Here is a 27,030-nt window from a genome sequence, read left to right on the forward strand (position 1 = left end):
GTCATACTGCAGATGTGTGAAAATGTATGTATCATAACGTATACGTTTGATACGTTTATCACTCACGTTGGCGTTGGTTGGGGTAGCTCCAGAGGTGTGCAGCTGCCAGTCTTGTCCCTCAGGACTGCCCCAGCACCTACAGTTTGTTGGTTCCTGTGGACCATCATGCAGGGAAAGTATATTGGTAAACCCAATATGTGTGAGTGAGCAGGCCAGCCTGCTGGGTGTCTGTGGTGCACATGGCTGTCCGCTGAGTGGTCTCTGCTCCCTGGTCTCTCCTCATTAGCCTCACACAGCACAGCCCTTCCCTTCTCACCCCCTCTCCCTTTTCTTCTCTCCTTTTACCTTCCACTCACAGAGCACACATTGGGGAAGAGCAACCTTTGTTTTCTGTATCCTACACACACAACACACCCGCTCCGCCCCTCCTTTTCTCTCCTCTTGACCGACTAAATCTCTTTTCCGGCTTGATACTCGCTGAAAACCATATGGTGTGTGACATCATGAGGGCAGGAAGCAGAAAGAGGGAAGGGGAGAGCGGAGCAGAGCAGGGGAGAGATTGGCTTGCCAGGTCTCTGCTCAGTGATGTCAGCAGACAGGCATTCTGGGAGGCCCATTGGGGGGTGAGGGGGAGCAGGTTGGAAGTGGTTTGGTTTTTTTCACATTTCACTCCCACCTGGATAATCAGGGAAGAGAGGGCGGAGGGGCATGGACTGGAGGAGGAGGGGAGAAGGGAAGGCGGGGGGTCTCATGGACTGGAGGAGGAGGTTAGAAGAGAGGGTGGGGGGTCTCATGGACTGGAGGAGGAGGGTCTCATGGACTGGAGGAGGGGAGAAGAGAAGGCGGGGGGTCTCATGGATTGGAGGAGGAGGGGAGAAGAGAAGGCTCATGGACTTTGTATGAACTGCATTCTTTCAGGGAACTGTCCCTGTATAATGATGTCTATACTTACCTGTCGTACACACTTGCGTCTTGTCCCTGATTTGCACTCTCCTGCACACACATGAACATTCTCAAAGTGTAAGCAAAAGGTATTTCAAATTTTATGATGGTCTTGGGCAGAAGAGTCATTCTGGGGATAAGACAGTCCCGTCACTTTTCCACCTGAAGAATTTCAGTCATTTTTACCTCTCTGTGTGCCTAAAACCTCCCTAGATCATCTCTCATCCTCTGTGTCTCTCACTGGCAGTCACTATCTGTGCACCAGGCTTTTTGTCTGTCAGCCTCCCTCCCTTTCGCTCGCTGGGTGAACTCTTCCGCTTTGTTGGGAGGTCCTGGTCTCCATACCATCACCCCCATTCCATCCAGCTCTCTATCAGCACACACACACACACACACACACACACACACACACATAAACACACACATTCAGCCACATGTGAGCATGTACACACACACACACACACGCTGAACTACCCCTCACTCCCTGATTAATGGCAGAGCTGGGGAGTGTGCCAGGCCAGTTCCTTACAAAGTGAAGGGAAAGAGGAGAGAGAGAGATGTGGTTTTGGAGCCTGTCTCTGCGCCCCCTTGCTGCCCCCTCTCTCCATCTCCTTGCTGGCTCCTCCAGGGACACACGCCTTGGCCAGGAACCAGGGCGTCAGGACCAGGCTAAGGGGGAGAGAAAGGGGAACAAGCGCGAGGGATATCATAGAGGAAAGAACTTGAGGTGATAGAGAAGTTTGGGTGAGTATATTCAATCAGTGAAAATACAGGGTTTGTGATCAGAAGACTGAATTGGGAGAGTGGTAGTGTGAGGTAGGTGTGTCTGGTGTGCAGTGGTGGATTTAGGTATAGGTGAGATGGGCAGCCACCCAGGGCAGTATTTGGAATGGTGACATTTACGCGATCCGTTTTCTATCGCTCTTTTGCACGTCAAGTCAATGATGTCATGTCACTGTGTGGGACTGTGGATCAATTAACCTTGTCAGAGTGGGCGCCTTGATTCTAGTTTATGAGCTAGGTAGGCTACTGCCTGGGAAGGTCTCCCACTTAGAAGTACGATATGGGGAGGGGGGGTAGGTTGACCTCCCCACTGGAAGCCTGAGGTAGGTGGAGCGGGGGAATCTATCAAATAGCGCACCTCTAACTTTGTACAGTACTAATGCAATTATTAAATTCAGTCACACTACAGTCACAAATCACAATTAATTCATAATACTGTGAATATATAGTTTCATAGACATATTGTTGCATTTTCTTTTTCTGGTTTGTGTGAAATCGTTAAGAATAATGTAAAACAAGTCCGCACACCTCCAAGGTGAATTGGTTTAGTCTTGACTCTTGGTCAACAGTGTTGGGGGATGGGTAATGTATTGATGCTCAAGTGCCAAATCAACACAAATTTGTTTCTATTTGTCTTTGTTACTTTTTGATATTTTTGTATATATTTTTATATAGTATTAAATGTTGTGATTATTTGTGTTCCAAATGTCTGAATAAAAATGAGTGCAGAAAGGTTTTTAATATTTTTTATTTTATTTGGCGGGGGCTCACTGAAGGGGGGGGGGGAGCCATACAAGCTAGAACTAGAATGGCTGCAATTTCCTCCATACTAAAGGGATAGTTCGAGATTTTGTCAAGGAAGCCCTTTATCTACTACCCCAGAGTCGGATGAACAAGAACAGCTAGCATGCTAACTTTTCCTGGAGACTTTGACATTGTGTTACCGCTAGTTAGCGTTGGCTCATGAAACTACCTCTTAACTTCCTTCATATTGGACACAGAGACCTAATGGTATCCACAATGGTATGTATTCTGTTGCAGCTAGTGATATTCATTAAATAATAATTGTTCACATTAAAAAAATCCGCCCCCCCAAATATTTTTCACCAAAACAAACAATGGCAGACTCCCTGCAGTACCTCAGGCCAGTTTTAAAACCCCTGGTCTAAATGTATTTTTTTCTCCCTCCTAAGAATACATAGTGTTTGAGTGTGATTTGCTCACCATCACAGCCTTGGAGTCCCAGGCTGGTGTGTGAGACCCAGGCAGTCTTCCTTCCCTCCTTCTCTGTGTTTTATGGGCTGTGTGGTGCAGTGACCTCCCTCTCACCCCGGTGCCACCCAGCCGGTGCGGGATTCAGGCGCGCTCGGCCCTTGCCAAAACCCCACATCTGCTATCCATAAACGCCAGCCACTCTTTCCTTCTCCCTCGCCCACACTGCCTAACTCAACGTCTCTCTCACACTCCAGCATTTCTTCCTCTACAGCTCTTATTCTCATTTCCCAACTCCATAGATCCCATTTGCATTCTCTCCATCTCTGGTTTTATTCAGTTTGAACACTTCGTTGGTCCCTAAACAACTGCATTTGGGGCGGCAGGTAGCCTAGTGGTTAGAGCGTTGGGCCAGTAACTGAAAGGTTGCTGGATTGAATCCGAGCTGACAAGGTAAAAATCTGTCATTCTGCCCCTGAACCCACTGTTCCCCGGTAGGCTTCAATTGTAAATAAGAATTTGTTCTTAACTGACTAGCCTAGTTAAAGATAAATCGGTTTAAAATTGATAGTGTTGGAAGGAAATTGTGTATGCGGTCTATACAGTCCCACATGTTACTGTAAAAACATTCTCCATGGTGTGTGGGGATATTGCCCGGCAGAGTTCCATTTTTCAGCAAAATCCTTCGCAAGGAGATTCCTGCAAAAATATTTTTTGAAGAGGAGTCCCCCCACAATCATGAACAGCTAGCTAGAACAGGCACACCACACCAGTCTTCAGCTTTAAACAAGATGTGTTCAACACATCACCATTCAGTGCCCTTGCCTTCATCCATACGAGTAAAAAAAGAAATGAAGCAGATAATTGGTGTTTCAGCAAAACTGTCCAGTGCTCCCGGCGTGCACCCCAATGCAATAGGCATTACTCTTTTGCGATTGTTTTAGCTTTATTTTTCAACTTTTTCCACACTGTAATCAAATTCGCAGTATGAAAAATGTTGAACTTTTTATCCCCTCCATTTCTTGGATCATGTTCCACCTCTCCAACCCCAAGTCTTCACCTTCTAGTTTCCCAGACATATTGGCATGCCTCTTTGGTGCAGTCCCAACAGAGACCCCAGATGAATAATGGAGCTGCGAGCATGCAAGAGCACAGTTTTATGATAAATATTACAATTCATAAATCACTTTCTCCGTGGAGCACAAAGCATGGGATAGGGAGGAATGTAAAACTGTTGCGCGTCATAGATCCAGAGCGAGAACATGGGTTCTCGCGTTCTCTGCTTGAGACTGACTGGTGGGGAAGAAGGGTCTTCAGCTCAGGGAGAGACCACCAGGGAGTGGAAGGGGGGTACACTATGTGAGACTATAGCTAGTGTGGAGGATAAGTTGTGTACCAAAAGGAATTTAAGAGGCACAAATTGTGGACATTTTTCTTTGAAGTCGTCATGCACACTATCTGCAAAAATAATAAATACAATATCAGAATAAAATGCAAAGACCTAAAGGAATGGCAGTGGAAAGAGCTGGAGAAGACTTCCTAGAACAGAGGGAGCAATGGACCAAAATGGGAAAGGCAAGCTCGTTCATCCAAAGTTGTGATCATTGCTGTTCAGATTTTCAATTTGTGTAATTTGTGCCAAACATGTTGAAATTGAGAATCGAATCTGTACAACAGTATTATTGAGCTGAACATGCTCTCTCTGATTATGCCTCAACATTGTCTTCATGTTTGATCCTGTTAGTGTTTGAGTACAGGGCAATAACAGTGCATGGCTCTCATATAATCAGTGAGTTCAGTTCCACCTTGTTAGTCACTGCAACAAAGAGCCTGTTTCCTCTTATACACTGCTGCCATCTAATGGCCAGGAAACAAACTAACTGGACCACAAGGACATTTTCCAAAGAAATAAAGAAACAAGTGATTTGGTCTCATTGGTTTTATTTAATACACATTACAATCCATCTATTGGAGTGAAAATGTAATCACCACAGTCCATGCAACTCTCTACAGACTCCAACACACCTCTTGCAACAGACCACCACCTACTCCATGTCAAAATCATCCGGCACCTGAGTCCCTTCCCCCTTGACCCAGGGCAGGGGCAAAGGCACATAGGGGTCATATGTCCAGCGAGGATAGACCCTCTTATACAGGTTCATCATGACAGTATCCTGAGACCGCATTTGGCTGTCAAATACACACTTCATGTGTCCATGAGTACCTGAAAAACATAACCCACACACAGGTTAAGGTCAGGTAGTCACACAATTGTCCAATGAAGGCAATACATTGTTTCATGTCACTAAACAGTATTGACAAGGTTTAGGTTTTCTCCGTACCTAGGGCCTCCTTGATGTGTCCTCTCCGGCCCCACTTGGTTCTCAGCTCAACAGGCTTAAACCACAGGATGTCGTCTATCAGAGAAAAAAAAAGCACAGGTCAGTTAATATGAAAATAAATAATGAAAACCACAGGTAAGTCAGAGCTATTTCCTTTCCACATTACGACAGTAGTTGTGGGACAAAAGGCACCTATTCTCTATATAGTGCACCCTGTGGGCCCTAGTCAGACAGAAGTTATGTGGGTATTATTGGGAAACATGCAGTGCTTAGCTCAGTGCCCCCTCACCCCTGTTGAAGAACATGTATCTACAGACAGCGGACCGGCGGTTGATCTTGAAGGGGTGGCCACTCAACACGATCCTCTTCAGCACCACACGCTGGGGGTCACAGCTCAGCAGACTTCCTGTCCCCACCAGGTCCTGCATGCCTGAGGGAGAGAACAAGAGATACTGGCTCAAATAAAGACAGAACAGGAGAGATCCAGGTAGAGACAGTGTGTTCCTCTGTCCTTCCCCCATCCTTAAACAGGTAGAGAAATACTAAGTCAGCCAAACATCACTATCCAGGCCCTTACCATCCTCCCTCTGTTTGAAAAGCAGTACCCCAGCGGTGGGGAATGTGATGGGGGCGTACACAGAAACCACTGTGGGGGCGTCAGCCTGAAGGAAACGCTCCAGCTTGTGCTTGTCGGCTGGAGAGAGAGTCAATCACAGGTTAGATACAATGCCGAGCAGACAAATAAATGGTTGTATAACAAGCCAAAACAGTCCTCACAGAATGTCAGCATATTTGCCATACTTTTTCTTCAATTTTGTTCAAGTTGTGCTGTTTCCAGGTCCCCCTACCTGATGTGTGCTGGGAGAAGATGGGGCAGGCCCTGAACCTCCTGAATCCACAGTGGAACACCAGCTCCTCTTTAGACTTGATAGGGTCTGTGTTGCTGGGGTGTCTCCTCACCAGCATGTGCATCACTGACATCTGATCAGAGGATGGAAGGCAACCAAATGGTAAGAAGCTGGAAGAATAGTTTCTATAGTGTTAAAACCATTAGCTAGCGTTGTTACAATTGATTTATACATGCAGGAAGTATTCAGAGCCCTATACTTTTTCCACATTTTGTTACGTTAGCCAACGGTGCTTCAACAAAGTACAGAGTAAAGGGTCTGAATACTTATGTAAATGTAATCAGTTTTTATTTTTTATAAATGATCAAACATAAAATATTGAATCAATTTTAGAATAAGGCTGTAACATAAAATGTGGAAAAAGTCAAAGGGTCTGAATATGATACGAAGGCACTGAATATAGACATACAAACGTATGTGGACACCCCTTCAAATGAGTGGATCCGGATTTCAACCACACCCATTGCTGACAGGTCAACTAGGTCAGTTAGGATCATCACATTATTTTAAGAATGTGAAATGTCAGAATAATAGTAGAGAATTATTTATTTCAGATTTTCTTTCTTTCATCACATTCCAAGTGGGTCAGACGTTCACTCAATTAGTATTTGTTAGCATTGCCTTTAAATTGTTTAACTTGGGTCAAACGTTACAGATAGCCTTCCACCAACTTCCCACAATAAGTTGAGTGAATTTTGGCCCATTCCTCCTGACAGAGCTGGTGTAACTGAGTCAGGGTTGTAGGCCTGCTTGCTCGTGCACGCTTTTTCAGTTCTGCCCACAAATGTTCTATAGGATTGAGGTCAGGGCTTTGGGATGGCCACTCCAATACCTTGACTGTGTTGTCCTTAAGCCATTTTGCCACAACTTTGGAAGTATGCTTGGGGTCATTGTCCATTTGGAAGACCCATTTGCAACCAAGCTTACCTGCCTGACTCATGTCTTGATGTTGCTTCAATATATCCATATCATTTTCCTCCCTCAGATGCCATCTATTTTGTGAAATGCACCAATCCCTCCTGCAGCAAAGCACCCCCACAACATGATGCTGCCACCCCCGTGCTTCACGGTTGGGATGGTGTTCTTCGGCTTGCAAGCCTCCCCCTTTTCCTCCAAACAAAACGATGGTCATTATGGCCAAACAGTTCTGTTTTTGTTTCATCAGACCAGAGGACATTTCTCCAAAAAGTGTGATCTTTGTCCCCATGTGTAGTTGCAAACCATAGTCTGGCTTTTTTATGCTGTTTTGGAGCAGTGGCTTCTTCCTTGCTGAGCGGCCTTTCAGGTTATGTTGATATAGGTCTCGCTTTACTGTGGATAACGATACTTCTGAACCTGTTTTCTCCAGCATCTTCACAAGGTCCTTTGCTGTTGTTCTGGGATTGATTTGCACTTTTTGCACTAAAGTACATTCATCTCTAGGAGACAGAATGCGTCTCCTTCCTGAACGATATGGCGTTTATACTTGCGTACTATTGTTTGTACAGATGAACGTGGTACCTTCAGGCGTTTGGAAATTTCTCCCAAGGATGAACCAGACTTGTGAAGGTCTACAATTGATTTCTCTTGATTTTCCCATGATGTCAAGCAAAGGAGGCACTGAGTTTGAAGGTAGGCCTTGAAATACATCCACAGGTACACCTCCAAATGACTCAAATGATGTCAATTAGCCTGTCAGAAGTTTCTAAAGCCATGACATCATTTTCTGGACTTTTCTAAGCTGTTTAAAAGGCACAGTCAACTTAGTGTATGTAAACTTCTGACCCACTGGAATTGTGATATAGTGAAATAATCTGTCTGTAAACAATTGTTGGAAAAATTACTTGTGTCATGTCATGCACAAAGTAGATGTCCTAACCGACTTGCCAAAACTATAGTTTGTTAATAAGAAATTTGTGGAGTAAACTTTCGACCTCAAGTGTGTGTGTGTGTGTGTGTGTATATATAAATGTATACATTTTTCTCCCCTCTGTAGTTTGTCTACACTTTATCAACATATTTAACAGCAGAAATTAGTTACAATTTTTAACTTAAGACACTAAGTACACAATAATTCAGGAGTATCCCAATACTGTATACCTTCTGTTCATGTGGCAGTAAGGAGACCAGCACCAGAGGCCTGCCTGCCTGGACACTCTCCATCACCGTGGGGGGAACATCCACTACATGGAGGGTCACATACCAGCCCACCTAGAGAGCAGAGCAGGGTTAATGGATGGGGGGGGGGCACCGAGAGGGGACAGGGTTGAAACAGGATGTCACACACACACACGGCAGACTCCTACCATGGCCCCCTCTTCCTCCTGCGCAGCCTCAGCTAGTACGCGGCGGCGTGTGCGCTCAAAGCTCTGAAACTGGAAGATGCGGGAGTAGTCTGCAGGCAGGTTCTCCAAGGGGTCCCAGGGGGAGGAGCGGAAACTCTTCAGGCCCCTGTAACGCTGGAACCTGAGCACACAGGAAATTAGCAATGTCAGAATATGGCTAAGTAATTACGCCGGGCCAATCATCCTGGAAAGTAAAGTTTGGGCGTTAACGGGATTGTCATATAACAGACCAGATGTTTGACATGTTTGGTGAATTCCTCCCTCCTCAGACTCACCCCCCCCCCCCCCCAAGTGTTGCTGAAGAAAATGTTAGATATTGGAGTGCTGAAGCACTTTGATCAAAGGTCAGGATCAAGTCACTGGCTGTTAATGAGCTGTTCTTCAAGGTTACCACATTCTGCTTGACCGTCTATCCAAATGTATAATATCAACTCAATGTACAGGTAACTGCAAAAATAAAGAAAACGCTTCAGTAAATGAGGAATACAAAGTATTAAAGCAGGTGCTTCTACACAGGTCTGATTCCTGAGTTAAATAATCAATTAACATCCCATCATGCTTAGGGTCATGTATAAAACTGCCCATTATTTTGGCTACCATGGCTAGAATAAGAGATTTCTGACTTTGAAAGAGGGATCTCAAATGAGCATAGGGGGTTTAAAGTGTGTGTGGGTGTCTCGGTCACCAGATCTCAACCCAATTGAACACTTCCGGGAGATCCTGGAGCAGTGCCTGAGACAGCGTTTTCCACCACCATCAACAAAACACCAAATGACTGAATTTTTTTGTGGAAGAATGGCGTCGCATCCCTCCATACAGATATGACAAGGTGCACTGAAGCCGCTCTGGCGGCCGAACGCCCTTTTGAGACACTTTCTGTTGGCGTTTCCTTTTTTGGCAGTTACCTGTGTGTGAGCCATGGGTTGATGTTTTTTTCAGGGATCGGTTGAATGTTTTTGCTTAGACAGCCCCTCTGTGTTGTAGCCCACACTGAAAGCAGAGGGTCCTGTACAGTACTGAAGGAGAAGTAAGGGGCCACTGTGTTTGGTAGTAGACGATATGATAGTCATGCCCTTACCTGTTCTTAGCCGATTGGTCTAGAGGGGTGTCCACTTCATCTGGGAACATCTCATTGGCCCGAGCCTCCCGGTATCGTTTTAACCCCTCCCCTTCCTCCGCCTCGTCCATGTGCTCATCATAGTGCTGGTCTGCTCCACCCTTATCCGATGTGGAATTCAGCTCCTCCTCCTCCTCCTCCTCCTCCTCAGAGCCACCACCTGAGGCAGCATCCTAAACCAAACAGTAAAAGACAGGAAGTTTCTACTAGAGCTGGCAATTGCCAGGCATCTCACAATACGATATTATCACGATACTAAGGCGCCGATACGATATGTATTGCGGATCGATAGTGACTTTATTGCGATTCGATGTTCCAAACATATTGCCCACCATGTCTGCTGTAGAGGGACAAGAGAGCAATGACAAAATGAGTAGATCATTCATAGAAATAAAAGTGCTGAAAAATCTCCTTTCCTCCTCTCCTTTAAAAAGAAGATGGAGAACAAGCTACGAAGGGGGGTTTACTGTAGTTTTGGTGCAGGTACAGCCAACTAACGCAAAAATAATATTGCGATTTTGTGAGGGGGCACCGGTTAGTTGAGGTAGTATGTACATGTAGGTAAAGTTATTAAAGTGACTATGCATAGATGACAACAGAATAGCACTGGGGTAAAGAGGGGAAGAGGGAGGCCATGAAAATAGTCTGGGTAGCCATTTGATTAGATGTTCAGGAGTCTAATGGCTTGGGATAGACGCTGTTTAGAAGCCTCTTGGACCTAGACTGGTGTTCCGGTACTGCTTGCCGTGCGGTAAGAGAGAACAGTCTGACTAGGGTGGCTGGAGTCTGACAAGTTTTAGGGCCTTCCTCTGACACCGACTGGTTATAGAGATCCTGGATGGCAGGAAGCTTGGCCCCAGTGATGTACTGGGTCATATGCACTACCCTCTGTTGTACCTTGAGGTTAGAGGCCGAGCAGTTGCCATACCAGGCAGTGATTCAACCAGTCATAGAGGTCGACCGATTATGATTTTTCAATGGCGATACCGATTATTGGAGGATCAAAAAAGTCGATACCAATTTAAATTGGCCGATTTCAAAAAAATATATAAAAAAAAAAAAAATGTATTTGTAATAATGACAATTACAACAATACTGAATTAACACTTATTTTAACTTAATATAATACATCAAAATCAATTTAGCCTCAAGTAGATAATGAAACATGTTAAATTTGGTTTAAATAATGCAAAAACAAAGTGTTGGAGAAGAACGTAAAAGTGCAATATGTGCTATGTAAGAAAGCTAACGTTTCAGTTCCTTGCTCAGAACATGAGAAAGCTGGTGGTTCCTTTTAACATGAGTCTTCAATATTTCCAGGTAAGAGGTTTTAGGTTGTAGTTATAGGACTATTTCCCTCTATACCATTTGTATTTCATTAACCGTTGACTATTGGATGTTCTTACAGGCACTTTAGTATTGCCAGTGTAACAGTATAGCTTCCGTCCCTCTCCTCGCTCCTCCCTGGGCTCGAACCAGCAACACAACGACCACATCGAAGCAGCGTTACCCATGCAGAGCAAGGGAAACAACCACCCCAAGGCTCAGAGCGAGTGAAGTTTGAAACGCTATTAGCGCGTGCTAACTAGCCAGCCATTTCACTTCGGTCACACCAGCCTCATTTCGGGAGTTGATAGGTTTGAAGTCATAAACAGCGCAATGCTTGATGCACAACGAAGAGCTGCTGGCAAAACGCACGAAAGTGCTGTTTAATGAATGTTTACGCGCCTGCTTCTGCCTACCACCGCTCAGTCAGATACTTGTATGCTCAGTCAGATTTTATGCAACACAGGACACGCTAGATAATATCTAGTAATATCATCAACTATGTGTAGTTAACTAGTGATTATGATTGAATGTTTTTTATAAGATAAGTTTAATGCTAGCTAGCAACTTACCTTGGCTTACTGCATTTGCGTAACAGGCAGTCTCTTTGTGGGGTGCAACGAGAGAGAGGCAGGTCGTTATTGCATTGGACTAGTTAACTGTAAGGTTGCACGATTGGATCCCCCGAGCCGACAAGGTGAAAATCTGTCTTTCTGCCCCTGAACGAGGCAGTTAACCCACCGTTCCTAGGTCGTCATTGAAAATAAGAATGTGTTCTTAACTGACTTGCCTAGTTAAATAAAGATTAAATAAAAGGTGTACATTTTAATTTTTCTTTTTAAATCTGCAAATCGGCGCCCAAAAATACAGATTTCCGATTGTTATGAAAATTAGAAAATCGGCCATTCCGATTAATCGGTCGACCTCTAGTCAGGATGCTCTCGATGGTGCAACTGCAGAACCTTTGAGGATCTGAGGACCCATGCCAAATCTTTTCAGTCTCCTGAGTGGGAATAGGTTTTGTTGTGCACTCGTCATGACTGTCTTGGTATGCTTGAACCATGTTAGTTTGTTGGTGATGTGGACACCAAGGAACTTGAAGCTCTCAGCCGGCTCCACTGCAGCCCTGTCAATGAGAATGAGTCATCTCCTTTGTCTTGATCACGTTGAGGGAGAGGTTGTTGTCCTGGCACCACATGGCCAGGTCTCTGACCTCCTCCCTATAGGTTGTCTCGTCGTTGTTGTGATCAGGCCTACCAGAGCAGCAAACTTGATGGTGTTGGAGTCGTGCCTGGCTGTGCAGTCATGAGTGAACAGGGAGTACAGGAGGAGACTGAGCACGCACCCCTGAGGGGCCCCTATGTTGAGTCTCAGCGTGGCGGGCCGTCCTCACGTGGGGGTGGCCCGTCAGGGAGTCCAGGATCCAGTTGCAGGGGGGGGTGGGGGGGGTGTTCCGTCCCAGGGACCTTAGCTTATTGTTGAGCTTTAAGGGCACTATGGTGTTGAACGCTGAGCTGTAGTCAATGAATAGCATTCTCACATAGGTGTTCCTTTTGTCCAGGTGGGAAACGGCAGTGTGGAGTGCAATAGAGATTGCATCATCTGTGGATGTGTTGGGGCGGTATGCAAATTGGAGAGGGTCTAGGGTTTCTGGGATAATGGTGTTGTGAGCCATGACCAGCCTTTCAAAGCACTTCATGGCTACAGACTTGAGTGCTACGGGTAGGTAATAATTTAGGTAGATTACCTTGGGGTTCTTGGGCACAGGGACTATTGTGGTCTGCTTAAAACATCTTGGTATTACAGACTCAGACAGGGAGAGGTTTAAGATGTCAGTGCAGACACTTGCCAGTTGGTCAGTGCATGCTCGCAGTATACGTCCTGGTAATCTGTCTGACCCTGCAGCCTTGTGAATGTTGACCCTTTTAAAAGGTCTTACTCACATCTGCTGCGGAGAGCATGATCACAGTCTTCATGCATGTTTCAGTGTTATTTGCATCGAAGCGAGCATATAAGTAGTTTAGCCCGTCTGGTAGGCTCGTCTCACTGGGCAGCTCTCGTCTGTGCTTCCCTTTGTAGTCTAATGTTTTGCAAGCCCTGACACATCTGACGAGCGTCAGAGCCGGTGTAGTACGATTCGATCTTTGTCCCGTATTGACACTTTGCCTGTTTGATGGTTCGTTGGAAGGCATAGCGAGATTTCTTATAAGCTTCCAGGTTAGAGTCTCGCTCCTTGAAAGGGTCAGCTCTAGCCTTTAGTTCAGTGCGGATGTTGCCTGTAATCCATGGCTTCTGGTTGGGGTATGTACGTATGGTCACTGTGGGGACGACGTCATCGATGCACTTATTGATGAAGCCAGTGACTGATGTGGTGTACTCATCAATGACATCGGAGGAATCTCATCGACAGGGCTGTAGTGGAGCAGGTTGAGAGCTTCAAGTTCCTTGCCAACAAACTAACATGGTCCAAACACACCAAGACAGTCAGAGGACACAAAGCCTATTCCCCCTCAAGAAACGGAAAAGATTTGGCATGGGTCCTCAGATCCTCAAAAGGTTCTACAGCTGCACCATCGAGAGCATCCTGACTCGTTGCGTCACTGCCTGGTATGGCAACTGCTCGGCCTCTGACCGCAAGGCGCTACAGAAGGTAGTGCGAACGGCCTAGTACATCACTGGGGCCAAGCGTCCTGCCATCCAGGACCTCTATACCAGGCGGTGTCAGAGGAAGGCCCTAAAAATGTTCAAAGACTTCAGCCACCCTAGTCATAGACTGTTCCCTCTGCTACCGCACGGCAAGCGGTACTGGAGCGCCAAGTCAAGAAGCATTTTGGACCTAAACAGCTTCTACCCCAAAGCCATAAGACTCCTGAACATCTAATCAAATGGCTACCCAGACAATTTGCATTGCTTCCCCCCCCCCCTTGCACTTCTGTTACTCACTGTTTTATATATGCATAGTCAATTTAATAACTCTACCTACATGTACATATTACCTCAACTAACCGGTGCCTCCACACTGACTCTGTTCTGGTACCCCCTGTATATAGCCATGATACTGTTATTTCACTGCTGCTCTTTAATTATTTATATCTATTTTTTTTTACTTAAAGTGTTAACTGCATTGTTGGTTCAGGGCCTGTAAGTAAGCATTTCACTGTACGGTCTACAACCGTTGTATTTGGCACATGTGACAAACTTTATTTCAACAGTCTAATCTGTAGGTATCTGAAAAAGTTTCTTCCCGGGAAGATTACAGGTTTCCCTCAGCAAATCAAAGGAGGCAAAGGCCCCTTCTATATATAGATCCCCTATGGTACTGATCCCTAGCTCTCCCCATCGCTCAAAGGTGTTTTCAGGGTGCGAGGGGGCAAAGGAGGGATTCCTGGCAACAGGGAGCATGAATGAGATGGGTCTGAGGTCAAAATGGACCTTAATTTGCTTCCAGATTCGGAATGTGCTGTGTATAATAGGACTGTTACTATAAAGTGACATCTTCAAATTGATAGGTGACAAAATCACAGCGCCAATAGAGAAGGGGTGACACTCCTCACGTGCTGTTACGTTTTGGCTAGATGACAGAGGTGTGTCACCCAGCCAAAGCGTAACAGCACGGAGGTTAGCAGCCCAATAGTCAAATATTATATTTGGGAGAGACAATCCTCCTTCCATCTTGACTTCCAGAGGTGTTTTTTTGAACCTATCCTATAGTGGGATGTTCAGGAATAGGAAAAGCAGTTATGGGAGGACCATCACAAGTTTCTACTGCAGAGCTATATACCTCTACATCATATGTAATGGGAACAACGAGGCCAAGTATTTATCAGCCTCATTTCCAGTAATGAAGTTAGAAAAAGTGTACAAGTGGCTCTACTGGAAGTGGCATTACAGTAAGTAAGAGATACATGGGAGGGGGGGGTCCACTCTGCATGGGGCTGATTCACAACCTTCAGAACAATCCCAGCTGCAATAATAATCCTGATCAACCCCAGCACCATTTCCTCCATTGTTAACATCTAGGATGGTATATCCCGTCTAACCCCGACATCAAACACATGCTAATAAATATTCAAGAAAATAGGTGTAGCGGAACGTTTGACCAGAGCAGAATCTACCCCCTTCTTTCAAGCAGCGCTGTTATAAATAAATGGCCTTCCCCATCTCCTGGTCCAGACAGGAAGTTGTGTCCGATAAGCAGGAAGTCAGGAGGCTTCTCTCGGGACCCCTGCTCCAAAACACTATTGTTGCCACGGTGAGCAGCCTGGCACTACAGCCCAGAGGCAGACATTGTGAAAACAAACAGTGGTGCTGCGCCACACTGTGCACTAACCACGGGTCACGTATACACTGTTCCACCCCCAACCGAACTGTTCAACACTTTCCCCCCACCAATCACTGTCCTGTCCGAGCTGCTTCCCCCTGACGTCTTCCGCATCACCCCACATCAGTTCAGACGTCTCAACAATCAACTCAGACTACCAACGGATCACCCTCGTCTCCTTACACGTCTCTCCTTTACACATCTCTCTACACGTCTCTCCTTTACACGTCTCTCTACACCTCTCCTTTACACGTCTCTCCTTTACACGTCTCTCTACATCTCTTCTCTACACCTCTCTCTACACCTCTCTCTACACCTCTCCTTTACACGCCTCTCCTTTACACGCCTCTCCTTTACACGCCTCTCCTTTACTGGTTTCACTATCGCCACGGCAACAGGCAGAGGGTAAACAAACACTTTAGTGGTGCACCCAATGCCTTGGGACAGGCTGTCAGCACAACAGTTGTCGCTCTTTCTCTTGTATTAATGGCTACACGGACTGAGTTGACCCGTGTATTTATTTTTGCACCGTTTCTATGAACACTCACAAGACTCTACACAACATGCACACATTCATACAGACTCCACACACACACAAACATCCTGACGCCTAGTCATCTTACCCCTATACATATCTTCCTCTATCACCCCAGTATCCCTGCACATTCTAAATATAGTATTGGGACTGACCTTGTATATAGCTTCTTACTTTGTGTTCTTATTTCTATTTCTCATGTGTTTGTGTTCTACCGTGTTATTTTTAGTATTACATTTGTGGATTACTGCATTGCTGGGTTTAGAACTTGTTATTTTTAGTATTACATTTGTGGATTACTGCATTGCTGGGTTTAGAACTTGCAAAAAAAGCCTCTCAATGTACTTGTGCAAGTGACAACGTGAAACTAATGCTACACCGGCCAGAAAAACATACACAAGTTTCTTCTGTGCAGCCGTGTCAGTGTCCCAGGATGTGGCGTGGACTCACTACTCACCACCTGAGAGTCAAGGTCCTCTCCATCTATGGACTCCTCCATCATCAAATCCTCATCCTCCTCATCGTCAGTACTCTCTTCATCCTCCTCGCCATTCTCATCCTCCTCATCCACAATCCACGTGGCCTGGTAGTCTGATGTCCCTTTGGGCACCTTCATTACACGCTTGCTCTTTCTGGCCTCTGAGGGAAAGAGAACATTTATTAGAGAGGATTATTACATTGTAAACCCAGAGGCAATAATAAACTCAATGTGTTGACATGAACCGGTTCAACGTACCCATACAATGGATGCCAACAACAGCACTGTGACCATAGATCTATCATGTAATTCAACGTAACGACCCTCTATAACTCCGCCCTCTCTCTCCCTTTACCTTCAGCCTCCAGCAGTTCAGTATCAGTGGGCCAGGTCTGCTCTCCATCCATGGGGTCTACCTCTGCCTCGGCCTGCAGACTCTCCCTGCGAGCTGGGTCTGCCTTCATCAGCACCCGCACTGACGCCACCTCAACACCACCATCCTGAAACACAGAGAGCAGTTAGCACCTACTGTCAACGAGCAGAAGCAGCGCTGATAAATGTCTCAACTATAGTTTGTAAATGATTCATTAAATCACTGTCCATTTGCAATGTAATGATATCAGCTAGTGACCATCTTCCAATAACGACGTAGAAAAGATCATCCATGTTTTTGCCACTTGTAGATTAGACTACCACAATGCTCTACTCTCAATCTACCTGGACAAAGCACTGAATAAACTTCAGCTAGTGCTAAACACGGCTGCTACAACCTTGACTAGAACCAACATATGTGTACATATTACTCCAGTGCTAGCCTCTCTACACTGGCTTCCTGTTAAGACTAGGGCTGATTTCAACGTTTTACTGCGACTCTACAAAGCATTACATGGGCTTGCTCCTACCTATCTCTCTGACTTGGTCCTGCCGTACATACCTACACGTACGCTACAGTCACAAGACTCAGGCCTCCTAATTGTCCCTAGAATGTCTAAGCAAACAGCTGGAGGCAGGGCTTTCTCATATAGAGCTCCATTTTTATGGAATGGTCTGCCTACCCATGTGAGAGACGCAGACTCGGTCTCAACCTTTAATTCCTTACTGAAGACTCATCTCTTCAGTAGGTCCTATGATTAAGTGTACTCGGGAGTGTGAACAGAAAGGCACTGGAGCAACGAACCGCCCCTGCTGTCTCTGCCTGGCCAGTTCCCCTCTCTCCACTGGGATTCTCTGTCTCTAACCCTATTACAGGGGCTTACTAGTGCTCTTATATGCCAACCCTAGGAGAGGTGTGTCACTTGAGTGGGCTGAGTCACTGACGTGATCTTCCTGTCCGGTTTTGCACCCCCTCGCATTCATGCAGAGGAGATCTTTGTGGGCTATACTCAGCCTTGTCTCAGAGTGGAAAAAAGCAGGTGGTCTGTTGACATCCCTCTAGTGGTGTGGGGGATTTGCTTTGGATAAGTGGGTCTGGTTATATCCTGCCTGGTTGGCCCTGTCTGGGTATATTGTCGGACAGGGCCACAGTGTCCAAAGAATCCACACCTCCGCCTCCATTATCTATGCAGTAATAGTCTATGTGCCGGGGGGCTAGAGTCAGTCTGTTATATCTGGTATACCGTGTGAATTTAATTCTCTCCCCCCCTCCTGGAGGACCTGAGCCCTAGGACAATGCCTCAGGCCTACCTGGCCTGATGACTCCTGGCTGTCCCTGTCCCCCAGGTGCTGCTGCTCCAGTTTCAACTCTTCTGCCTTTGGAACCCTGACCTGTCCACCGGATGTGCTACGTTGTCCAGGACCTGCTGTTTTACCACTCTCTTTCTACCACACCTGCAGCCTCGACCTCTGAATGCTTGGCTATGAAAAGCCAACTGACATTTGAGGCCAACTGACACTTCTGAGGTGCTGACCTGTTGCACCCTCTATAACCACTGTGATTATTATTTGACCCTGCTAGTCATCTATGAACGTTTGAACATCTTGAAGAACAATCTGGCCTTAAATGGCCATGTACTCTTATAATCTCCACCCGGCACAACCCGAAAAGGACTGGCCATCCCTGCCTGGTTCCTCTCTACCCAGTACAGCCAGAAGAGGACTGGCCACCCCTCAGAGCCTGGTTCCTCTCTACCCAGTACAGCTAGAAGAGGACTGGCCACCCCTCAGGGCCTAGTTCCCCTCTAGGTTCCTACCTTTCTAGGGAGTTTTTCCTAGCCATTGTGCTTCTACATCTGCATTGCTTGCTGTTTGAGGTTTCAGGCTGGGTTTCTGTATAAGCACTTTGCGTTATCTTCTGATGTAAAAAGAACTTTAGAAATAAATGTGACTTGATTTTGTGAGACCCACCTGCATGTCTACATCTCCTTCCTTCCCTTGCTTGGCAGGGCGAGAGGTCATAGAGTTGAGGGGAAGGGGGTCTATGGGAGCATCGATCTGACTGAGCAGGAAGTCTCCAAATCCAGAGATGTGCACCAGCCTGTCCACCTGCAGAGGGCAGCCTCGGACATACCCAGACACACGCAGGGTCCCTAGGCCCGTGGGGGCTCCCCCACTCCCCTCAGAGCTGTTGGGGGTGTAGGAGACCTGCTGGGCCAGGAGGTGAGGCCGACGGGAGCGGAAGCCCAGCCTCCTCTGCCTCTGTGCTCCCAGGTGTCTTAGCATCAGTGTGGCGTCCTGGTCTGAGTCCAGGGGGAAGAGACGCGCCCCAGGGAAGCGGATTTCAGATATCTTGGCCAGTGCCCGCCGTGAGTCCACACGCTTCTTCACTGCCAGATCTGAAACACCCTGACACACCAGAGCTGGGGGAGAAAGAAGTGCAGGTTATATAAGACAGAGATGACAGCAGAGAGAAGTGGAGGTTATATAGGACAGAGATGACAGGAGAGAGAAGTGAGAGGTTATATAGGACAGAGATGACAGGAGAGAGAAGTGGAGGTTATATAGGACAGAGATGACAGCAGAGAGAAGTGGAGGTTATATAGGACAGAGATGAAAGTGGATGCAGAGAAAATGGGTGGGGCAGTTGATTTTGAGTAAAATAATCAGTATAATATCTACAGTAAGTAATCTGCTAAACATTTAGGTAATCAGCAAGGGGAGAGGTTAAGTTGAACAAAATGTGCACTGTGAGTCTATTTTTTAGATAGCTTGTATGGAAGCTCACCATGGGCTGGTAGCCCCTGTGAAAAGAGACAGGAGAGGCAGTGGTCTCCATAGCTGTCCCAGCCTTCTGTAGAGTCCAGCACAAACACCAGACTGTCTGCTACCTTCACCACGTCCAGTAGAGAGTGCATGTCAGCTAGAGAGAAAGGGGGGGAGAGGGAGGGAGGACAGAGTCAGAGGTAATGCTATTGGATAAGTACTAGTGTCAGCATTGAATGGTGGCAGGTAGCCTCGGTGTTAAGAGCGATAGGCCAGTAACCGTAAGGTCGCTGGTTTGAATCCTCAAGTCAACTAGGTGAAAAATGTGTCAATGTGCCCTTGAGTAAGGCACTTATGCAAAGCAACTTACAGGCGCAATTAGGGTTAAGAGTGTCTGCTAAGTTATCACAATGTAAATGTAAGTTAATTACTCAAAATGCCCCTTATAAATGTTTGGTACAGTCAGATATGGATTAAACAAGCATTCACATGAACTATAAAGCAGTATCAGGTTGTTATCTATGGAACTTTAGTGTTGACAACACAAACACATTGTAGTATCCAAGTCGGTGAGTTACCTGTGTCTGGGCGGAGGAAGGTGAACCTCTGTTTGAAGCGGGGCATGACCAGGCCAAAGCTGTCACTAACCCCACACACACTGTTCTCCTCACGCACCAGCCCGCCAGCCCCCTCACACCGCAGCAACCTGGTCACAGCCTCAGCATCCACACCTGCATGGAGGGCGACCACAGCCACCAGATGGGGTGGACCATCCCTGCTGCCCAGACGACGCTTCTCTGTCAGGACCTGGACAGGACAGAAGTGACATGTAGCATTAAAGGTAGACTCAGCGATGCATGAAGTAATAGCAATATCGGGCCGTTTCCACAACAAATAAGAGCGCATCTATCTTAAACTTCTCTGTTTTGGTCCCGTAGCTACCACGTTGTAGCAGATACTCTGCGTGAATGCAAAGTCTTGCATCACATTCATCTGGATATCTGCGGTGCTGCGCGTTGGAATTTCATAACACTGAGTCTACCTTTAACTTGTCCGATTCATATCATTGTGCTGACATTGTGTCAAATGCAAGAGTATCTTACCAGGTCCTTCTTATTTCGCCGCAGCTGGTTGGCTTTGTGCCTTTTGTCCATCTTTCTCGCCTCTTTCCTCTGTTTCTTGGTAAGAGCCGTCACCGACACTCTACCTGTTGGGGATGACATCATTTAAAGGTGAATGACAGATCCGGGTGGAAATAAATGAAAGGGCTCGGCTACCAACATGGGCACTAACAGAGAATTACAGTTGATGTAAGGGTAGTGGATTAAACTCCACGGTTAAGGAAGAATCTGATGACCACCAGAGACCAGGATTTGTGGAATCTAGCTCTGACTACATTGGGCGAATCAATGTCAATACTTAAAAAAACGTAAAGTATTTACTGCTTACCGTGTACCCACGTCTGTCCTCTGTAGTTATGTCTTTGTTTGCTGAAATCTATACATTTCCAATAAACGTTAATCATATTCAACCACTGTTTGCTCATTGCTGTTGCCCTAAGATGGCAACTCAGCGCAAATGCCAATTGAATCTCAACAAGGAAACAGTATTTGATTAACGTTTATTGAAAAAGTATGGATTTCAGCAAATTAAAAAAGACGGTAACTAGAGGACAAACATGGGTAGGCGTTAGGTAATGTTACTTTTTTTGACATTGGATGAATCGATGAATTCGGAGCTAGATCCCATAAAGCCTGGTTTCTGTTCCACTCGATCAGAAATGTCCTTCACCATCGAGTGGAGTTTAATCCGCTAATGTAAGGGGAGAGTTTTGAGAATGGTCATCAGACCTGTTGATGTGATTAGACAAACACTACCAGGAACTGTTAAATTACTCGTCTTGACACATCAATGTGTCTACCTACTGAATTGTAACGTGATGTGCAATACTTTCATATCGCAAACTAATGACGATGGTCGTTTGATTTCATCAGCTACCATGTGTCAAGGCTTGAAGGCTAAACTGTTACATGAGTGACATTACACGGGTATTTTAAAATATGACATGAAAGTATAGTTTCCACAGCTAAAGATTATTCTAAAACATAACTTGAAAGCACGTGTTCGGCAGCACAGAAGCAAGCATGTCCATGGTTAAAACCAGCGACAGATAGGGACACATTCCTCCGTCACAAACTTACCCTTGTTCTCCCGTTCGATTTCTCCTTTCGTCCGATGCTTTCCATGTTTATGTCCTTTGTTTTTTTGTTTATAAACCCCAGCTCGATGGCCCTGTTGTTGTTCTGCACCAGACACCATTTTCGCCACGAGCGTGCGACAGCCTGCCAACTTTGATGACGTAGTCCACTTCCGCATTTGAACTTCTTCTTGCGCAGTGCCGATGTGCTTTGGTCAAATAGGGGTGCTTGTGCCATCTACTGTTTTTCGCAAAAAATGACTGCTGTCATGAATTAAGTAATCGTGGATTCAGGTCCTGCTTTATCTATCTCTTGATAAATTGTCCAGTCATTTTACCAATAACCTCGAAGGGCGAATATATTTTGTCTAACACTGTAGGATTATTTGATCAATAGTTCTGATATGTACATTTTGGATAGATATCAGTGTGGATGTTACAATGATGAAACATTTCACATTCTCTAGCTATGTCACAACATCATTATCAGGTTACCTATGGAATGCTGTGTAAAATATCTCATGAGTTCACATGTCCCATTCTCAGAGCAGAGTGGGAGAAATGAGGGAAGGCACACTCCTTATACGGCAGGGGCAGAGATATGATTTGAAGGAAATTCTTGGCAGGAAATTACTACTGAGTTTTTTTTTTTTATGTCACAGTTTTTTCTTCTTCTTAGCGAACACTTGAAAAGCTTTGGATAGGCTACATCTAGCGCCCTGTCACCCAGCCTCTATTCTAAAATATATCCTCTTGTAAAAGGGTACATTTAATAGAATTATCTTTCAAAATCCTCTGTGTTAATCTGGATGCACCTTTGATATACAGCTCTGTATTCTTCATGATCACCTTTTTTAAATTTAGCATCAGACTTAAAACCTGCTGTAGCATTGCAGCACTGTTGTATCTCCCATGCATGACATGGATTGAAAGGCTTCCTGTTCACTTGGATAAAGAGCCTTATTGGTCGGGCTGGCCATCTGGTTGCGAGCCAAACAAGAGCATAAGCTGCTTATCTGGAGCACCAATTGGTTCACTGTAGTTTAGAAGAGAAAGTTGTCGGCAGCTTTTTTTCACTGCTTCACAGTCACAATAATCATGAATTAGTCTAAGACAACGGGTTTCTTAATGTAGGATCAACTGGATTAGCCTGTAATGCAATTACAAAGCAATTCCATACTAATTTGCTATGTAATATCTAGTGTGATTACAGTGTTATTACACAAGTCCCTAATACTCCACTAGGGTGTTTTGTGTGAAATGGTACAGACATTGACTTCACAAACCTAATTTGTGAAGGCTGATGTACAAGGATGAAATAATGGGTTATAATATGGCCATATGATCATAACTCATTATAAGTTGTTGCAGACACATAAACATGATATGCCCTACACATGAGCAGCAAACCAATAAAAAGTCTAGATGACAACCCTAGATTTGTTGTCATCTGATCATACTAGTCCTGCTAATATCACTGATACAATAAGTTGGCGGTTTTCGTTTTTGTTTATATATATATTTTTGTACTTTTACCCCCTTTTCTCCCCAATTTTGTGATATTCAATTGGTACTTACAGTCTTGTCCTATCGCTGAAACTCCCCTACAGACTCGGGAGAGGCAAAGGTCGAGAGCCATGCATCCTCCTGAACATGACCCTGCCAAGCCGCACTGCTTCTTGACACACTGCTCGCTTAACCCGGAAGCCAACCGCACCAATGTGTCGGAGGAAACACAGTCCAACTGGCAACCGAAGTCAGCTTGCAGGAGTCGTTAGAGCATGACGAGACAAGGAAATCCCAACCGGCCAAACCCTCCCTAAATTGGATAAACCTGGGCCAATTGTGTCACCTCATGGGTTTCCCGGTCACGGACAGCTGTGATACGGCCTGGGATCCAACCCGGGTCTGTAGTGACGCCTCAAGCAGTGCCTTAGAACGCTGTTCGACTTGGGAGGCGGCTGTTGTCCTTTTCTTCGGGGTGTTAACATAAAACAGTAGAACTCACAAATGTTCAATCTATAATAGCCTAGTTATTACCATATGCATAATTTGTTTTATATTACAATAATGTATCTGTATCTGTCTGTGTCTGAAACTAAATTGTACTAATTGAACCCAACTACAGTGATGTTCATGGACATGTTTACTAAATGTATCCCTGAATCGAATCACATCATCATGTTTTTTTCCCTTATCATGACTCCAATTGCATCACATTTGGGACCAGCAGTAAGCCCTCTTGCATCTCCTTGGGTTCTCTAAAGATACATCATGCTGAGCAATGTTGGGGAAACGTTGTAAAAAAAAACAACAGTGTCCATAGATACAATTCGTTGTTGTGCTATGGTCATGCCATTTTATTTTGTCCATAATAAAATATTTAGTCTGCAGATCAGTAACTGTATTGTCACCGCCCCTTGAGGGTTTGGTAGGTTTGCTGCTCCATGCGTTTCGATCAAAGCAATGACTGTATATGAATAGGTCAGAGGGAGTTTACAGCGATAGGGCGGAACTGGCTGAATTGGAAGAGGACGGGAGAGATTCCCAACATAAACACAGAGAAATATTGAACATACTTCTACTCTCACTCAAAGAAAAGGCCTCTCTACTCTTCCGACGGTATCAAGGGTGCGGTCGCTTTCAGTTTGGGTGTTTTCGTGGTGTTCCCTGAGCTTCCCTCACATTTCCCCGCCGTATTTGTCACGGAGGGAGGTGGTGGAACGCACAGCCGCCATCTTTGGGATCTGCCTGTAGTACGGGAATCGACAATCTGGGCCCCAGTTACTCCAAGGGTGGAGATTTTAGACAACTCTACACAGCCAATCTAAAGCTACAAATCGGTTGACAACTTTGAAAAACATCAGAAATCAGTGCAAGGAAAATATAATACAGGAAAAAACAAATCCAGTACTCTTCCTGTCCAAAATTGGTTGAACCACACGACATTATCTGCTCCGCTCAAACCATCCAGGCCTGTCGGAAGGGTGAGTTTAAACTGGCTAGGAATAACTAATAATAGATAGCCTCATGTGTTTTAACGCCTTAAAATGTAAATGGTACGATGTTAAACAATGCTTGTAACGAAGCCCAAAAATGTACTAATACCTACAACACTTGTCATATCACCATGTATTGCTTGCACACCACATAAGATACTAAGTTGGCTTCCATGGCTAGCTAGTAACATCAAGTTAGCCTACTCAAGTTCCCGGCTGCTGAGCCAGCCGTAGCATGATTTCACATCGACCACACTACTCTCACTAGCTACCGGTAACTTCGAATTTGTTGACATTAGTAAACTAACTAGCTGGCTACCTAGCTCAAGTTGACTGCCTTGTCTAGTACAGTAGTAAATGTTTTGTCGATTTGATTTTGGGGAGTCAAGATCTTTGAGCGATGTCCTGGCTATAGCTAGCTAGGTACTGTTATGTGTTAGCTATGCCACTACTAGCCTTGGCTAGGCAGCTTGCCAGCGAGCAACCGATATGGTTATGGAGTCAAGGGACATTTCACAATGATGAGTTTGGCTTGAACGTGATTCGTCACGTGACAATCTTGCTACTGTACTATCACATTAACTAGGGTACATATGAGGTGTATGTTGCATCTGTTTCAAAGATCAGTTGGTAAACAATAGTCTGTTTTGTTTTTATGTTATCACTTTCTTTGATCCACACGGGGTTTGTTTACAAATGCGGGGTGTTCCAGTCGTTATTCATCATGAATATGAACAGAACACTTCTAAATGCATTTGAATAAGCCTACAATTGATTATTTTTAAGAATAAGACAGCATTTGGCAACAGCTTGCATTACCATCCAGCTGCTATTACGGTAGTTTAGACTATGATTGTATTTGTTAGCTATGTGACATTCATATGCCCCAAGCCATTAACGTTGGCCTAAAAGTGCTCCATAAATGATGGCAGGCACGATAAATGGGATGTCCTCCTGGCATATTGATTCATCATTGTAATTTTCCTGTTTCAGCTGTGTGTTTTGGTCAATGAAAATTAAATGAATGAAAATGAAATAAAATGGGTGCTACTTCACCTTGTGAACTGAAACGAGTAGGCTATGTGTTCATACTCATTTCATTTGTTTATGGGTGTCTATTACATAATCATTAAAACAATGGGGTCAGGTCAATTTAGTTTTCAATTCAGGAAGTAAATTGAATATTGCTAATGGTTTTCTACTGTGACGATTTATAAATTCATGAATTGCATTTCAATTCACTTCAAAAACGGTATAATGCGTAATGCAGAGAGAGACACACATAGGCCCCATGGATGGACAATAAGGATGGCCTATGTTTTTATCCACACCTTTGCATTGTCAATACCTGAGATGATTGATTAGCCTATCACAGACCACATTACACTTACACAGATAATACAATACAGTTGTTTTCCCCTATAAGAGCTCCAAAGCAAAACTGTTGCTAGGCCTGTATAAGCTATGATAGAAGAGTCTTCATGCCTGAAAAAGTCCCAGCAGTGCCTATAGCTGAGCAAACAGGAAATGCAGTGCAGTGACAGCATGCAGAGAGAGGGAATTCCATCACTCCAGCTTTGTTGTCCTGTCCGGCTGCATTCTTGCTGCTTCTGTGTGTGTGTGTGTGTGTGTGTAGGTAGGGTGTCAGTAGCACGCCGAAGTGTTTCATTAAAGGTATCAGTTACCATCGCTGTCACTACTCTCACGTGCCTCCTGCTGTTCAAAACGTCACCATCATGAGAGAGAGGCTACAACAACAAGGCTCATTCATAAACAACAATGGCAATAAAGAGCCACAGTCGCATGCCGTTAATGAGACTTTATTTCAGGGCTGTGGCTGCGTCTGTGCAGCAGGGTAGTGAGTGAGTCGTCCAGTGTTGCGGGACAAAAGATGTCTGCCTGCTGTGCCTGAGAGACTGGGGTCTGGCTGTGCTGTTCCCAGGGCGAGAGGGAGAGGAACAGTCTTGTGACTCTGGCGTCAGAGAGGGAGAGTGTTGCTCAGTGTCTCTGTGCAGCTGATCATCTGAGCTGGCTGGGCACTGACAACTTTCTTCAGATAACTAGCTAGCTATCAATAATTACATAATGTTTAAGAGCCAATACTGTCTGTATTGAGGCATACAGACAGTGACATGTTGGGTTACTGGTGAAAATATTTAGGTATTTCCCCCCCAAAAAAATAATTAGGCACTAGTCAATTTTCTGATGTTGTCGAGGAGTGGCTATGTTACTACCACATGTTGGTCTTCCTCAGACAATGTTAGATTAGGCCTAGTAAAAAACAGTTCAGCTTTTTTATTTGAGAATTGAAAATACCCCTTAAATATGTATTTGAGTCAATTGACTGAGGAAGTGTGTCTGTATTGACCTGTACAGGTCTAACAACTAGCTAGTTTTATGGTATGGTG

At 45.1% G+C, this 27,030-nt stretch overlaps 2 protein-coding genes across 3 annotated transcripts in view; one reads left to right on the plus strand and one right to left on the minus strand.

Moving 5' to 3' along the window:
• Nucleotides 1-4,861: 4,861 nt before the first annotated feature.
• On the minus strand, nucleotides 4,862-21,766 carry tsr1 (TSR1 ribosome maturation factor). Its single transcript, XM_021582613.3, has 15 exons — nucleotides 21,628-21,766; nucleotides 20,530-20,633; nucleotides 20,005-20,233; nucleotides 19,449-19,583; nucleotides 18,632-19,083; nucleotides 16,644-16,788; nucleotides 16,268-16,449; nucleotides 9,590-9,801; nucleotides 8,473-8,632; nucleotides 8,267-8,377; nucleotides 6,128-6,260; nucleotides 5,857-5,973; nucleotides 5,569-5,709; nucleotides 5,280-5,354; nucleotides 4,862-5,161 (listed from the first exon to the last, which is right to left on the minus strand). Exons 1-15 carry the CDS (start codon nucleotides 21,743-21,745, stop codon nucleotides 4,983-4,985), a joined length of 2,493 nt encoding a protein of 830 aa, XP_021438288.3. The 5' UTR covers nucleotides 21,746-21,766; the 3' UTR covers nucleotides 4,862-4,982.
• Nucleotides 21,767-24,015: 2,249 nt separating this feature from the next.
• The window catches only part of taok1a (TAO kinase 1a), a 30,708-nt gene continuing 27,693 nt past the window's right edge, over nucleotides 24,016-27,030 (plus strand). For both annotated transcript variants that reach the window (XM_036962029.2, XM_090218619.1), the window contains exon 1: nucleotides 24,016-24,610. The gene's annotated coding sequence lies outside the window, so the exon portion shown is untranslated. The remainder of the gene's footprint in view (nucleotides 24,611-27,030) is intronic.

The sequence above is a fragment of the Oncorhynchus mykiss genome, chromosome 24, assembly GCF_057628025.1.
Source record: "Oncorhynchus mykiss isolate SJ-2025 chromosome 24, ASM5762802v1, whole genome shotgun sequence".
Classification (NCBI taxonomy): domain Eukaryota; kingdom Metazoa; phylum Chordata; class Actinopteri; order Salmoniformes; family Salmonidae; genus Oncorhynchus; species Oncorhynchus mykiss.

Bases quoted from the DNA above. Each gene is read 5' to 3' on its own strand.
- tsr1 (XM_021582613.3), bottom strand. From the start codon at position 21,745: ATGGTGTCTGGTGCAGAACAACAACAGGGCCATCGAGCTGGGGTTTAT. The intron at 16,789-18,631 runs GTGGGTCTCACA...TCTGTGTTTCAG, and splicing joins AAGGAGATGTAGACATGCAG to GATGGTGGTGTTGAGGTGGC. The intron at 5,974-6,127 runs GTAGGGGGACCT...CTCTCTCTCCAG, and splicing joins CTTCTCCCAGCACACATCAG to CCGACAAGCACAAGCTGGAG.